We start from the raw sequence: 17,024 nt of genomic DNA, 5'->3' as shown, positions 1-17,024 counted from the left end.
CCCCCCCCCCGCCACTTTCCCCCCTTGGTGTCCATATGTTTGTTCTCTAATCTGTGTCTCTATTTCTGCCTTGCAAACCGGTTCATCTGTACCATTTATCTAGATTCCACATATATGCGTTAATATACGATATTTGTTTTTCTTTTTCTGACTTACTTCCCTCTGTATGACAGTCTCTAGGTCCATCCATGTCTCTACAAATGACCCAATTTCGTTCTTTTTATGTCTTAGTAATATTCCATTGTATATATGTACCACATCTGCTTTATCCATTCATCTGTCGATGGGCATTTAGGTTGCTTCCATGACCTGGCTATTGTAAATAGTGCTGCAATGAACACTGGGGTGCATGTGTCTTTTTGAATTATGGTTTTCTCTGGGTATATGCCCAGTAATGGGATTGCTGGGTCATATGGTAATTCTGTTTTTAGTTTTTTTAAGGAACCTCCATACTGTTCTCCATGGTGGCTGTATCAATTTACATTCACATCAACAGTGCAAGAGGATTCCCTTTTCTCCACACCTGCTCCAGAATTTATAGTTTATACACTTTTTGATGATGGCCATTCTGACTGGTGTGAGGTGATACCTCATTGTAGTTTGACTTGCATTTCTCTAATAATTAGTGATGTTGAGCAGTTTTCATGTGCTTCTTGGCCATCTGTATGTCTTCTTTGGAGAAATGTCTATTTAGGTCTTCTGCCCATTTTTTTTTTTTTTTTTTTTTTTTTGCGGTACGTGGGCCTCTCGCTGTTGTGGCCTCTCCCGTTGGGGAGCACAGGCTCCGGACGCGCAGGCTCAGCAGCTATGGCTCACGGGCCCAGCCGCTCCGCGGCATGTGGGATCTTCCCGGACCGGGGCACGAACCCGTGTCCCCTGCATCGGCAGGCGGACTCTCAACCACTGCGCCACCAGGGAAACCCTCTGCCCATTTTTTGATTGGGTTGTTTCTTTTTTCAATATTGAGCTGCATGAAATGTTTATATATTTTGGAGATTAATCTTTTGTCCATTGACTCGTTTGCAAATATTTTCTCCCATTCTGAGGGTTGTCTTTTCGTATTGTTTGTAATTTCCTTTGCTGTGCAAAAGCTCTTAAGTTTCATTAGGTCCCATTTGTTTATTTTTGTTTTCATTTCCATTACTCTAGGAGGTGGGTCAAAAAATATCTTGCTGTGATTTATGTCAAAGAGTGTTCTTCCTATGTTTTCCTCTAAGAGTTTTAGCGTGTCCGGTCTTATATTTAGGTCTTTAATCCATTTTGAGTTTATTTTTGTGTGTGGTGTTAGGGAGTGTTCTAATTTCATTCTTTTACATGTAGCTGTCCAGTTTTCCCAGCACCACTTACTGAAGAGGCTGTCTTTTCTCCATTGTATATCCTTGCCCCCTTTGTCATAGATTAGTTGACCATAGGTGCGTGGGTTTATCTCTGGGCTTTCTATCCTGTTCCACTGATCTATGTTTCTGTTTTTGTGCCAGTACCATATTGTCTTGATGACTGTGGCTTTGTAGTATAGTCTGAAGTCAGGGAGTCTGATTCCTCCAGCTCCGTTTTTATCCCTCAAGACTGCTTTGGCTATTAGGAGTCTTTTGTGTCTCCATACAAATTTTAAGATTTTTTGTTCTAGCTCTGCAAATATACCATTGGTAATCTGATGGTGATTGCATTGAATCTGTAGATTGCTTTGGGTAGCGCATAGTCATTTTCACAATATTGATTCTTCCAATCCAAGAACATGGTATATCTCTCCACCTGTTTGTGTCATCTTTGATTTCTTTCACCAGTGTCTTATAGTTTTCTGAGTACAGGTCTTTTACCTCCTTAGATAGGTTTATTCCTAGGTATTTTATTATTTTTGTTGCAATGGTGAGTGGGATTGTTTCCTTAATTTCTCTTTCTGATCTTCCACTGTTAGTGTAGAGGAATGCAAGAGATTTCTGGGCATTAATTTTGTATCCTGTAACTTTACCAGATTCATGATTAGCTCTAGTAGTTTTCTGGTGACATCTTCAGGATTCTCTATGTATAGTATCATGTCATCTGCAAATAGTGACAGTTTTACTTCTTCTTTTCCAACTTGTATTCCTTTTATTTCTTTTTCTTCTCTGATTGCCATGGCTAGGACTTCCAAAACTATGTTGAATAATCATCCTTGTCTTGTTCCTGATCTTAGAGGAAATGCTTTCAGTTTTTCACCATTGAGAATGATGCTTGCTGTGGGTTTGTTGTATATGGCCTTTATCATTTGAGGTAGTTCCCTCTTTGCCCACTTTCTGGAGAGTTTTTATCATAAGTGGGTGTTGAATTTTGTCAAAAGCTTTTCTGCATCTACTGAGATGATCATATGGTTTTTATTCTTCAATTTGTTAATATGGTGTATCACACTGATTGATTTGTGTATACTGAAGAAGACTGCATCTCTGGGATAAATCCCACTTGATCATGGTGTATGACCCTTTTAATGTGTTGTTGGATTCTGTTTGCTAGTATTCTGTTGGGGATTTTTGCATCTATATTCTTCAGTGATATTGGTCTGTAATTTTTTTTGGTAGCATCTTTGTCTGGTTTTGGTATCAGGGTGATGGTGGCCTCATAGAATGAGTTTGGGAGTGTTCCTTCCTCTGCAATTGTTTGGAAGAGTTTGAGAAGGATGGGTGTTAGCTCTTCTGTAAATGTTTGATAGAATTCACCTGTGGAGCCATCTGGTCCTGGACTTTTGTTTGTTGGAACATTTTTAATCACAGTTTCAATTTCATTCCTTGTGATTGGTCTGTTCATATTTTCTATTTCTTCCTGGTTCAGTCTTGGACAGTTATACCTTTCTAAGAATTTGTCCATTTCTTCCAGGTTGTCCATTTTATTGGCATAGAGTTGCTTGTAGTAGTGTCTTATGATCCTTTGTATTTCTGCAGTGTCCATTGTAACTTTTTTCATTTCTAATTTTATTGATTTGAGTTCTCTCCCTCTTTTTCTTGATGAGTCTTGGATAAAGGTTTATTAATTTTGTTTATCTTCTCAAACAAGTAGCTTTTAGTTTTATTGATCTTTGCTATTGTTTTATTGGTTTCTATTCATTTATTTCTGATCTGATCTTTATGATTTATTTCCTTCTATTAACTTTGGGTTTTGCTTGTTCTTCATTCTCTAGCTCCTTTAGGTGTAGGGTTAGATTGTTTATTTGAGATTTTTCTTGTTTCTTGAGGTAGGATTGTATTGCTATGAACTTCCCTCTTAGAACTGCTTTTGCTGCATCCCACAGGTTTTGGATTGTCGTACTTTCATTGTAATTTGTCTCCAGGTATTTTTTGATTTCCTGTTTGATTTCTTCAGTGATCTGTAGGTTATTTAGTAATGTATTGGTTAGCCTCCATGTGTTTGTGGTTCTTCCGTTTTTTTCCCTGTAATTGATTTCTAATCCCATAGCACTGTGGTGAGAAAAATGCTTGACATGATTTAAATTTTTTTAAATTTACCAAGGCTTGATTTGTGACCCAAGATGTGATCTATCCTGGAGAATGTTCGGTGTGCACTTGAGAAGAAAGTGTAATCTGCTGTTTTCTGATGGAATGTCCTAAAAATATCATAAATCTAACTGGTCTGTTGTGTCATTTAAACCTTGTGTTTCCATATTAATTTTCAGTCTTGATGATCTCTCCATTGGTGTGAGTGAGGTGTTAAACTTCCCCACTATTACTGCACTACTGTCAATTTCCTCTTCTATAGCTGTTAACATTTGCCTTATTATGTATTGAGGTGCTCCTATGCTGGGTGCATAAATGTTTATAATTGTTATATCTTCTTCTTGGATTGATCCCTTGATCATTATGTAGTGTCCTTCTTTGTCTCTTGTAACATTCTTTATTTTAAAGTCTATTTTATCTGGTAGAGTATTGCCACTCCAGCTTCCTTTTGATTTCCATTTGCATGGAATATCTTTTTCCATCCTCTCACTTTCAGTCTGTTTGTGTCCCTTGGTCTGAGGTGGGTCTCTTGTAGACAGCATATATATGGGTCTTGTTTTTTGTATCCATTCAGCGAGCCTGTGTCTTTTGGTTGGAGCATTTAATCCATTCATGTTTAAGGTAATTATTGATATGTATGTTCCTATTACCATTTTCTTAATTGTTATGGCTTTGTTTGTGTAGGTCCTTTTCTTCTCTGTGTGTCCCACTTAGAGAAGTTCCTTTAGCATTTGTTGTAAAGCTGGTTTGGTGATGCTGACTTCTCTTAGCTTTTGCTTGTCTCTAAAGCTTTTGATTTCTCCGTGGAATCTGAGTGAGATCCTTGCTGGGTAGAGTAATCTTGGTTGTAGGTTCTTCCCTTTCATCACTTTAAATATATCATGCCACCCCGTTCTGGCTTGTAGAGTTTCTGCTGAGAAATTAGCTGTTAACCTTATGGGTGTTCCCTTGTATGTTATTTGTTGTTTTTCCCTTGTTGCTTTCAATAATTTTTCTTTGTCTTTAATTTTTGTCAATTTGATTACTAAGTGCCTTGGTGTGATTCTCCTTGGGTTTATCCTACTTGGGACTCTCTGCGCTTCTTGGACTTGGGTGGCTATTTTCTTTCCCATGTTAGGGAAGCTTTCGACTATAATCTCTTCAAATATTTTCTTGGGTCCTTTCTCTCTCTCTTCTCCTTCTGGGACCCCGATAATGCGAATGTTGGTGTGTTTAATGTTGTCCCAGAGGTCTCTTAGGCTGTCTACATTTCTTTTCATTCTTTTTTCTTTATTCTGTTCCGCAGCAGTGAATTCCATCATTCTGTCTTCCAGGTCACTTATCCGTTCTTCTGCCTCAGTTATTCTGCTCTTGATTCCTTCTAGTGTAGTTTTTATTTCAGTTATTGTATTGTTCATCTCTGTTTGTTTGTTCTTTAATTCTTCTAGGTCTTTGTTAAACATTACTTGCATCTTCTCGATCTTTGCCTCCATTCTTTTTCCGAGGTCCTAGATCATCTTCACTATCATTATTCTGAATTCTTTTTCTGGAAGGTTGCCTATCTCCACTTTATTTAGTTGTTTTTCTGGGGTTTTATCTTGTTCCTTCATTTGGTACATAGCCCTCTGCCTTTTCATCTTGTTTATCTTTCTATGAATGTATTTTTCGTTCCACAGGCTGCAGAATTGTAGTTCTTCTTGCTTCTGCTGTCTGCCCTCTGGTGGATGAGGCTATCTAAGAGGCTTGTGCAAGCTTCCTGATGGGAGGGACTGGTGGTGGGTAGATCTGGGTGTTGCTCTGGTGGGCAGAGCTCAGTAAAACTTTAATCTTCTCGTCTGCTGATGGGTGGGGCTGTGTTCCCTCCCTGTTGGTTGTTTGGCCTCAGGGGACCCAGCACTGGAGCCTACAAGCTCTTTGGTGGGGCTAATGGCGGACTCCGGGAGGGCTAATGCCAAGGAGTACTTCGTAGAACTTCTGCTGCCAGTGTCCTTGTCCCCGCAGTGAGTCACTAGCCTTCAAAGTCTGATTCTGTAGGAATTCTTCCTCCTGTTGCTGGACCCCAGGTTGGGAAGCCTGATGTGGGGCTCAGAACCTTCACTGCAGTGGGTGGACTTCTGTGGTATAAGAGTTCTCTAGTTTGTGAGTCACCCACCCAGCAGTTATGGGATTTGATCTTATTGTGATTGCGCCCCTCCTACAGTCTCATTGCAGCTTCTCCTTTGTCTTTGGATGTGGGATATCTTTTTTGGTGAGTTCCAGTGTCTTCCTGTTGATGACTGTTCAGCAGTTAGTTGTGATTCCGGTGATCTCGCAAGACGGAGTGAGTGCACGTCCTTCTACGCTGCCATCTTGAACCAATGTCCCTTTTCTTTTTAATTTGGGACTTTAAATCTAGTTCCATGGAGCTGTTTACCACGCCAATAGGTGTATAAAAATTAAAATGTACTGTTTTATATATGTATACCTGGTGAGTTTTGAATTAGGATTTATTTTAATGACACTAATGCAATCTTACACAACGTTTGCAATAGTTTAGTACAGGTTTTGTTTTGTTTTGTTTTTTTAATCCAGATGACTGTAAAGACTGCTGCTCTGGAACTATCAGCAAACTTCAGGAAGAGGCTACATTAAAAGTTTTCTTCAATAAAATTCCTGAGTTTGCTAGGCCTGCATGTAGTTCAGATGGTGAAAAGAAGCTTTATGAAAAGCCAAGTAGGTATCATAAAATACGTGAACTGGAACACAGTTTTAATTATATCAGAGTGAGGTAGTTTATAGCTCATAGCTTAGCAGCCTAACAATAGGTTTGAAATACTGACTAACTGTAATTTTGTCAGTAATAACCTAGAGATACAGATAAACAAAAGTGTGGAACAGTCTGCTTGGATCTCCGAAGGGCCAGGGGTGTTAATCTAATTTAGATTAAACAATGAGTTCTATAAATTTAATACTTCATGTGCATCCTGATTTAGAAATACCAGAGAAAATATAGAAACTTAGCAAAAAAGGTTTTTTTTTTTAAATCCTTAATTTGAAGATAATCATCGGATTCAAGGGGTTTTCAAGGTACAAAGGAATAAAAGTTTTCATTTAGTTAAGATGAATAAATGTGCAAAAACCTTACTGAGGTTAAAAATAGTTGTGCATATAAATCAAGCGATAGTTCCTCTCTTGGACCTCTATAGCAATTATTGTCTCTGCAAGTTTTCTGCAATTTATCATGAAGTGCCTCGTGGCACTACCTCCATTGTTAGCCTGAAATGCTTATTTAAATCTTTGTGGTTATTTAACCATTCATATTCATTTAACGAACACATATTTGAGCTTCTCAATGTGGCAGGCACTGCCTTTGTACAGGGTTTAGATCTCTGCCTGAGTTTCCACCTACCGTTGGGGGTGAGGACAAAAATCATGCAGATTCACAGAGAAAAGAGCTGCTTGTGCAATGGATAATTTATCCTGCCTTTGTCCCAAGTTCCTGGGAAAGAGCTTCTAGACCCTTGGAATTTCCTGAATGATAGGAGTATCACTGTTATTCACGGTGGGCCCCTAGATACTTTTGAAGATGGAGAATGGGGCTTCCCTGGTGGCGCGGTGGTTGAGAGTCCGCCTGCCGATGCAGGGGACACGGGTTCGTGCCCCGGTCCGGGAAGATCCCACATGCCGCGGAGCAGCTGGGCCCGTGAGCCATGGCCACTGAGCCTGCACGTCTGGAGCCTGTGCTCCGCGACGGGAGAGGCCACAACAGTGAGAGGCCCGCGTACCGCCAAAAAAAAAAAAAAAAAAAAAAAAAAAGATGGAGAATGGCCCTGCCCAAAAGACCAAGCATGGGATTAGGGGGTTGGGGCTTTGAACCAGGATATATCAGCCCTATCTCCAGGGAGGAGAAGGAAGGGAAGCCAGAGATTGAATTCAATCATGTGGTCAATGACTTACTGAATCATGCCTACATAATGAAACCCCAGTAAAAAATCTAGACATCTGAAGTGGACGTGAGTTTCCCTGGTTAGTGACACACACTGATAGCCTGAGCGGGTGATGTGTCCACATTCCACGAGGAGAAGACATAGGTTCTGAAACCCTCCCAGAACTCACCCTGTTCATCGGTTCATTCAGCCAGTCCAGATTTGTATCTTTGATAATAAAACTGTAATCTTAAGTGTTGTGCTTTCCTGACTTCTCCGAGTCATCCTGGTCAATTTTTGGTTCTGAGGAGATACTGGGAATCCCCAAATTTGTAGTCAGTTGGTCAGAAGTGCAGGTGGCTTGGGAACCCCCTCTAAACTTGCAGCTGCGGTCTAAAGAAAAGGCCGTCTTCTTAGGGACTGAAATCTATGCTGACTCTGGGCAGTTCATGTTAGGGTCGTGTCGTAGCATTGCAGAGAGAATTTCAGACTGTGGTCAGCTCTATGGGGAGAGGTGAGATGTGGGTGACTGTTAGCTGAGTGGGCAGGGAAGCTCTCTTAGAAGAGTTAATATCGAAGCTGAGACCTGCAGCCCAGCTGAGCCTCGATGGGGAGAAAGTTCCAGGTAGAGGAAACCACCAGGAAAAGTTCTGGAGGTGGTAACAAGCAGAGCACGTTGGAGATATGAGACCAGTGGGGCTGGAATGGAAGAAGTGGGGATGACCGGTGGGTGGGGCAGATCACACGAAGTAGCCTTGTAGCATGTGGTAAAGGGTTGGCGTTTTAAGAGTGATGGGAAGCTATCAGCTGGTTATAAGTCAAAAAGTGCTGTAATTTGATTCGCCGCTTGGAAAAGGCACTCTGGATAATAGGTGGAGAAACGATTATGGTGGTGAATGTGAACTTCAGTCTGCAGTGTTTATGTCTTTTTTTTTTTTGCGGTACGCGGTCCTCTCACTGCCGTGGCCTCTCCCGCTGCGGAGCACAGGCTCCGGACGCGCAGGCTCAGCGGCCATGGCTCACGGGCCCAGCCGCTCTGCGGCATGTGGGATCTTCCCGGACCGGGGCACGAATCCGTGTCCCCTGCAACGGCAGGCGGACTCTCAACCACTGCGCCACCAGGAGAGCCCTGCAGTGTTTATGTCTTGATTGCCAATGTTTTTGTAGGCTCTTTGAGGGCAAGAAATGTAGTTTGTACTTCCTTATATTCACACAGTGCCTCATATCAATGCTGAGTGTATATATAGAAGCTACTGTATAATCTAGGCTGAAATCTGAGTGTGCATGGAGAAAGACAATGTAGCAGAAGGGGAGGCGAATCCTTGCTCAATATCATCAGTGGATGAATTCGAAGGTTATTGTGACCGAGTTTGAAAACTGGCTAAAATCTGCATTAAAACAGCAAAATATTCTGCCATAATTCCATACATTTTTCAAGTCCTACACATTTTTCCAAAAAATTTTTAAACTCTAGGTCAGAGGTTCAGCAAACTATGGCCTTCAGGCCAAATCCAGTCTGTTTCCTGTTTCTCTAAGTAATATTTTGTTGTAACCATCCATGTCCATCTGTTTACATATTGTCTACGACAGTTTTCACACTATAGGGCTGAGTGGTTCTAACAGCCTGTATGGTCCCAAAGCCTAGAATACTTCCTGTCTGGTCTTTTAGAGGAAAGGCTAGCTGACTCCCTGTTTGGACGAAAGGCTCCTTCTGTGGCCGTCATGGGGAATGGCGAGTGCTGTGTATGTTATTGGGCTCTTTGTGCATTTTGCTAGGGTCCTCCAGGTTCTCCAAGGGCCGTTTCCAAAGACGGCAGCAAGCAAAGGGGGTGGTTTCCATCTGCTTCCAGCAAAGGAGACCAGAGAGAAGGAAATGAGGGTTGTTTGCACGGACAGACATCATCACCCTGGGAGCCCAGCAAATGCAGCTGAGCTCTAAGCAGAGGTTGTGGCCACCACCTCCCAATCAGGAAGGAGGCTACTGGCTGGGTGCCAACTCTCAGCTATGAGACAAGGCAGGTCTTCTCTAAGAATAGGTAGAGTCGACGGTAAAGACAGTGGGATACAGGACAGGGAGGTGGGCAGAGCTTTTCTGATATCAAGCCTGTCACTCTTTCCATAATGAACAAAGGTAATAATAATGGTGGTGATAACAACCAGAGAGCACTGACTGTGTGCAAGGCTGCGGGGAATTGGAGTTTAAAAGAACCACTGCAGCGATGCAGTTATGATTATTCTCATTTGCAGCTGAGAGAAGGTTGTGAGCAGGAAGTGGAAGACCAGGGAGGTTAAGGAACCGGTTCAAAGGCACACGGCTGCTGAGGGAGGGAGTTGGGATTTGGAGGCAGATTTGTGTGGTTCCAAAGTCTACGCTATTCACAGTGCTGCTCTATAACGCTGCTACTCAGAGTGTGGTCCACTGGCCAGTGGCAGCAGCAGTAGCATCTCGAGTCCTGGCCCAGACTTCCTGAATCAGAATCTGCATTTTACCAAGATCCCCAGGTGATTTCTGAGCACATTAAAGTTTGTAAAGCACTGCCACTCAAGACCTCCATACTTTTTTCAAGCTCCCACTAAGAATCCAAGCTTCCCTCCAAATCTCCACTTTGTCAGAATTTTCACCCTTGATATAATATAAACTGATCCAGGATGGGAGCCATGTCCCATTTTTCTCAGTAAAGGCTGTTAAGTTGAATTAGATCCTAGGAGCAGATCCTGGACAGGTAAGAAACTGTTTCACCTAGCATTTTTCTTGATTCCAAACACGTTCCACACCAGGAATTCTTAGAGCCAAAGGAGCAAGCCTAACTCTCTTCTGCAAAAGTCTGGAGAGATCAATTGGAAAGTTCAGCAGCGGAACCCAATGGTGGGGACTCAATTTACAGAACAAAGTCTCTCCTGTACCTGGGATCCTGTGACAAGTTCAGGGAAAGGATGGGCACCCAGGGAGAGGACACCAAGGAAGCAAGACTCACTCAGCCAGGCAGATCTCCTCTGTAGGATGTGATGATTCCTCTAAATACAAGCAGTATTTGAAAGGATAGGTGGGAAAGTCAGCCACAGGCATACAAATACCACATCTATTGTAAAATAGAAATACTACCCCCCAACTGTAACTAATTTTACTTCCCATTTCTACAGTGAGTTTGCAGCTAACGTTGCGTGGCCAAATAATATTAAAGAGCTGATTCTTTTCAGGGGCGCTGTCCACTTCTAACCGTTTAAAGTCACTCTGGAGTCTGGAAGACCAAAGGGAAGGCTTCCTTCTTTCTGCCTCTGCTGCCTGTGTCACTGGAGCTGCCCTTAGATGTGCCCAGACGGCTCAGTCCTTTAATGGGAATCAGCCTAGGTTTTGATCCTGAAAATTTCACTATTTCTGCTTGTTCTTAAGAGACACTCTGGCTTCTCAGTCGGTAGTAGCCTATGGCAATAGCAGCAGAGGCTGGAGCATTAAGAAAAAAATAGAAGTTAATGGCTTCTACACATAACTGTGGGTGGTTTGTTTTTTGTTTTTTCCCTGTTGGCTACTATCAACCAAAAAAATGCCTAGAACTCGAAGTAAAAACAAAACACACACAAAAAAGAAGTCACTAACTTTCTGTCATTGACCCCTCATCCCTATGGTTGTGAGTTTTCTATCAGGGTTTCCAGACAGTTGATCCCACAGTGGGGCAAGATTAAGAGCTCGCACCACTTTATTGCTCTGCTTGGCTGTTGATGGGCAGGGACCCAGGGTCAGAGTTCCAGGTCAAAGCTCCCTCTTCAGATCTCAACATTCATCTTGGCCACAGGGGATTACTAAAGATGAAGGCTCGTGTCAAACTCTCTCTCCCTGTGCTCTGCCATAAACCAGCCGGGAGCCCCTGGGTCGGTCACTTAACCTCCCCATACCCAAGTTCCCTCGTCTGTAAAATGAGATGTTTGTACTGTCTGATATCTAAGTCTTCCACCGCTAGAATGTTGTGACTCTTTGTGATTGCTTTTAGCTGTACTTGACGCAAGTACATACATCTACATTTCATGGGAAGAAATGGGGAAACGAAAAGAACGTGAGCATCTGCTCTGGAACCACACGGTTCTTCTGGCCCCAGCTCTGAAACTCATTGGCAAACCATCTAATAAGTCAGATTCTGTTTTCTCATTGGTACAAAATACAAAGCTATCACCGCATACAGGATGTTGGGAGAATCAAGAGAGAAAATGAATATAAAGTGCATGGCTTACAGCCTGCATGCTGGGCCCTTTCCCTTTCTCGGCTCTTCCAAGCCTGAAGCAGCGAAGAAAAGGGGGATAAGCAAAGTGTCTACTCTTCTCTGGAGCCCGGGGAGTGGCTTCCTCTGCACAATCAAAACCGCTTCCTGAGCCCAGACGAGCAGCTGCCCCTCTCTCCTTGTCTAGTCCTCTTAGGCGGCACTGAGTGTGTCTCACACCGGGAGATGCTGTGGCCTGTGTGTGCCCCTGGGTCCATCCTATGGGGAATGATACTCATTTGAGCTCCCAATGAAATTGTCTTATCCTGGGAGAAACAACATGTAGATATAGTCATTGCCTTGCCTTCCCTGGTAAGGGAATGGCTGGTGATGGCCCTGGTCTGTAAGAAGTCTTACAGTAAAGACAGGGTGGCCTTTATATACCTCGGGCACATATGATTGCATTCCCAAAGGAAAAAAGGCCAGTGTCGTCTGGATGAAACGCCGTCGTCATCTGTGTTTCTTTCACTCTCAGCTTTGTCTCTGTCCTCTGAGCGCTCCTGAACCGCATGTGGTCTGCCTTGCCTTTTCTTCTTGGCCTCTCAGTCACCTCTGTAGCTCTAAGAGCTTGAATTTTCATCTTAAACGCCCACCATGACTCCAGTCCGGCCGTGCTGACAGCCAGGGCGGGTTTCAGGCACGGACTCAGCGGTCCTTGAGTAACATGTTTTCCTGATTGTTTCTACCCAAGTATATTAAAAACACTTGCCTTTGTAGCAAACTTGCTCCTAATTAATTGTTTAAAGTCTCTGTATCCCTAGAGGAGATATGGGAAATCTTTACCTTATATGGTCGAGAATAAAACAATTATCTAGCAAATACTTTCTACAATTAATCATAGTCACTATATATAGTACAAAAAAGATTCCTACCTCCAAAACCCGAAATAGTTTGTTTTTGAACTAATTCCATAGAAGTTTAGCAACTCCGTCCAAGAACAATTATATTTTTAAATTTGAAAATAATTTCTTCTCTGTCAGCCGTTTTGGTCCTCTAAATAGCTCTCTTGTTTCCTCCTAGGCGAGTACGCATGGTTTAGGGGGTAATTTGTCATTTTACCTCACTTTTTATCTTAGCTAACCATCCATCCTCAGTCACACTTGCAGTTTTAGATTTGAGACTTCCATTTGAACATGTTTGAAAAAAAAAAACCCCAAAAGTATAAGGGCATAAGCATTTTACAGTGCTATATGGGAAATGCAGCAGGTCTGGAACTCACTGATTTTCTTAGCATTTTGATTATATGGGTCTGAGTTCAGATGAATCAAAGTAAAAATGAAACTCAGCAGGCATGATGAAATCAACTGAAACTGCCGAAACGGTTGGTCAGAGCCCACAAAAACTGTTTCATTCTCTAAGACTGGGAGGTAGAACCAGACCTAATTCAAGAGACAGCTTGCGAGGGCTGTCATCATTCAACTCCTCAAATAGAGAAAGACATTTCTCAACAGTGGATTTGGTTTTTTTAAACTGTACCTTTGCACAGACTTCAGTAAATGACACAAAGTTAATCTCTGCAAACAACAGGATATATGCATGATACCACTTTTTAACTTATACAGATTGGAATCTAATCCCCCCAACATTCATGCTGTGTTGGTAACTGGACGTGGGTGGGGAGAGACCCAGATGAAATACTTTTAATTTCTGCCGTTGACTCAGGGATGAGAATGGAGTCGGGGAAACAAGCCTGACCTCATGCAGAGAAAGCTGGTTATGTTCTCTGCTCTGTCTTTCCTCTGGGAGACTCCCAGAAGCAGCAAAAGGGGGCATGGAAATTTGTTGCGTAGATGACACTTTAAAAGAAATATTTTGTTCATCTGTAAAACAGAAAGGCTAATATTTACCTTACCTACCTCGCAGGGGGATGTATCCAAGGACACCATACATGTGTAAAATCTGGAAAATGCTATGATGTAGACACTTTATCATTACTGTGTCCACGTTAGAACATTCTTAAAAGGAAGGTGAGCATCAAAACTGCTAACTACTACCTGGCAATTCAGGTATGAGGTATATAATATTGCCGGTTGCCTGCAAAAAACGAAGATCTCTCTCTCTCTCTCTTTCTCTTGGACACAGAAATATTCCACATAATTGCAATTAAAAATTGACTGAGCTTTTATTTTCATGAAGTATCAGGTAAAATACAGATTAAGTCTTGAAGCCGCAGTACTACAAGAATCCTGAGGCCGTGCAGTGTCAATGAACAGGATAGCTCTTTGTCTATCAGTTGGTCCTAAGAATGTCCCTAAGAGCAACAGCCTTGGGAAAGAAATGCAAATGAACACTGACCACCATACTTCTCCTATTTTCTCTATTTAAATATAAAGTCTGCCTGAAATATACTATTTATCACTCCTTTCTTGAGCACCAGTTGCAATAATTTTAGATCACAAGTCTATTAAATTATAAAACATTTTATGTTTTCCAATACTTTTTAATGTGCATTTCTCAAAACATGGTTTGAAATTCTGTTTTTAACTCACCAGAGTACCTAGTAAAGTGCTAGACAAATAGCAGGCACATAATAAATTCTTCCTGAGGACTGATTTATTAAGAGAAAACATGCTAATATTAACTATAAACTGTTAATACACTCCCACATATACTATTTAAAGTACCTGGACTCTTTAAGAGTGGTAAAAAAAATTTGCAGAAGTGGGATTGTATAACTATATTGACTTAATCCATTACTTAATGGGAACCCTTTCTCTAATTTAAGGCTAACTTTAGAATTAGAATTGATAAGTGAGAACTACTTTACCTTTATATATTAATGAGTAATTATGACATAATGAAACTGATTTTCATTAGATAACCCATGAGAACCTGCCTATTTTGAGAGTGACACTATAGTCCATCTCTCAGAATATGTGTTTAAAAAGGCATATATATTATTATTTTATGTCAATATCTTTTCTTAAGCAGTCGAAACAAAATTTCTTACTGCACAGCTCTACTAAGCTAGTCGAAGGAAGTATTATTGTTTAATAAATGCATGACAAAGCTCTTCTGACCAGTTTCATTTTAAGGATAGCGTTTTCATTTTCTCTGTGTAAGAAGGGAAAAATCACTACAAACTCCATCCCTCTTTTGTATCAGGAACACTGCATGGTTTAATTGCTGACAGCCTTGACGTACTAAGTAGTAAACAGCTGAGCACGCATCATTACATTCCTTAGGACACCTCCGAGTGGACGCGATAATTTATTACATTGAGTAGGTCTAATTCTCCCTTGATTTGTGGAAGCGGTAATAACATTCCATCTGACAGAAATGCTTTGCTAGGAGGAATCCAGATCTAGGCACTAAAATCTTTATGGCCTCCCCAGGAGGAGTTGGGACGCAGGTGGTATTCTGAGCACCACAGCAGAGAAAAAGGAGGAGTTTGCCTGAGGTCTTCTGACAAGTCAGCTACTCAGGGAACAGAATCTAGTCTCCTGATGCCTAGCACACAATCACAAAAGCATAGTCCTGGAAGAGCTGCCCAAATCATGTGTGCAGAGGAGAAGAGGGGAAATGACACCCAGGATGCTCACTGCAGAATCCCCATAGCAGCCTGTCACCAGTCCCCTCCGACTACGCATAAAGCACACTGAAGGGTATCAAACAACATAAAATCCTAATGGTACCCTTAATTAGGTGGGATCATCAGGCTAACTCCCTGACTGCCAACAGCCCCAAATTCCTCTCTGTGGTGCCCAATCTTGAAAGCAAGATGTAGTTACAGAAACACTCTTTGGCTTACAAGGAACCATCAAGCTCTGATGATGGTGAAATTTGATAGCACTAATGTCCAACTTTATGTGACCATAATCCAGGTTTACAATGATACATTAAGCCCTAATGCTACTATTTATATCACCGTAAACTCAGTTTCCGATGATATAAATAGTTATGCTAATGGCATTAACGGCAGCACTCTGCAATCACAGCTGTTGAGTGCTGCTTTTATGCTATTAGCATTGCTACTTGTATCACCATAAACTTAGGTAGTCACATTTGTTACATAGGAATATACAAGAAAGATGGATAGCCACATTTTACGCCTATATCTAGCCTCCTGTACTGGAGACTTACAGCTTGCTGCCCTCCTCTGTGTATTAAGGTCTGCCTAGCCCTCCATTTGGCTCTGTTTATACCCAACAGCAATCTGTTTTCTGCCAACCTCGTGTCTGCTGGGAAACACTATTTAAAATTGGTAAGGAGGTGCCAGCCCCAGCTACGGGCACACTTACTGTCTCCTTGGCAGCGCAGGGGACCCACACTCAGTTTCGCTTCCGAGCCTTGCCGGTCAGTATCTCCAACCACCACCTGGCTTACTGGCAGGTGATCTTTGTAGGATAAGAAGCCAGCGTCCTTCCTCCTGAATCACAGGGAAAGACAGAAAAGCATGAGGAGGCTAAGTTAGAAACATGTCTTTTTTGATCACTGTTTAAGTTGTCTAACGATTGACCACATTCCAATAAATGCTCAGAGGTGCACTAAGTAGAACCACAGTTAGAGTTGTTCCCTCTCTTCCACTGGGTGGTTTCACAGCTCATGGCTCAGAAGCAACTGTGACCGCTTTGCCTTCTGGAAAACAAAACTGACACCCTGATTTCCAGAGAGTCACAACCAATACACAGCATGCTATTTCAGGTTGAGTGTAGACTACCATGTTGCTTGAAGTACACACATCAAATGCTGAGCATGCATGCAGAGTTTGCTGTTGTCAGGGAATCAAAAGTTCAACAAAGCCAACCTGATCTCTTGCATAAAATTAGAAACAAAACCCTATTAAAAAATTCCCTTGTCTCCTTAATTGCTTTGAAGCAGTTGCCTCAGAGGCTTTCTTCCCTGCTGTGCATCAGCTAAATAAGAGAAACTTTCAGGTCCTTCATCTCTTCTTGTTTATTTTAACAACTGAAAGAGTTTATGCAACGTTTGGAACACAGAGCAGGTGCTCACCAAGTGTCTACTTCCATCAATGAGGAGTGGAGTTGAGATGCAAGCCCACTTTGGCTTTTCTCTTAGACTTGTTCTCCTGTTTATTCTATATCTGTCTTGTTTCAGGTCTCCTAACTCAACCCTACACCCACCCTAAACAGAGGAAGAGGGCAAGGCTAGGTGTAAAGTATTGATTCTAGGATGAAGCACAGAAATATAGGAGATGTTCTTAGGGATGGAACCAAGGTGAGTTACCACGTGGCACAGATTTCACCTTAATAGGAGATTCCTATCCCCTCACCCTCTTTTTGTGCTGCTGTGGCCAAGAGATCCCCTCATGTGGGGCTAGGTGACTGGGAGGCACAAATCAGTGTTAAGGTCATTCCACAAATTTATCTTTTTGCATGATTTTGTGCACTGTTCAGCCTGAATGTAAATGAGAACTTTGAAATTGTATGTACAACTGATCACAGGAGAGAAAACTGATTTTGGATGAT

General features: G+C 41.9%; 1 protein-coding gene across 1 annotated transcript in view; it reads right to left on the bottom strand.

Moving 5' to 3' along the window:
• The window catches only part of CNTNAP2 (contactin associated protein like 2), a 2,079,227-nt gene that overhangs the window by 362,488 nt on the left and 1,699,715 nt on the right, over positions 1–17,024 (bottom strand). Inside the window, exon 16 of the mRNA XM_029233017.1 lies at positions 15,837–15,964. Coding sequence (XP_029088850.1) covers positions 15,837–15,964 — 128 coding nt within the window. The remainder of the gene's footprint in view (positions 1–15,836; positions 15,965–17,024) is intronic.

Source organism: Monodon monoceros, unplaced genomic scaffold (genome assembly GCF_005190385.1).
Source record: "Monodon monoceros isolate NGI ecotype Baffin Bay Population unplaced genomic scaffold, NGI_Narwhal_1 Super_Scaffold_2, whole genome shotgun sequence".
Classification (NCBI taxonomy): Eukaryota; Metazoa; Chordata; class Mammalia; order Artiodactyla; family Monodontidae; genus Monodon; species Monodon monoceros.
The sequence above is the reverse complement of the archived record's forward strand: the minus strand, read 5'-3'. Positions and strand labels throughout refer to the sequence as shown.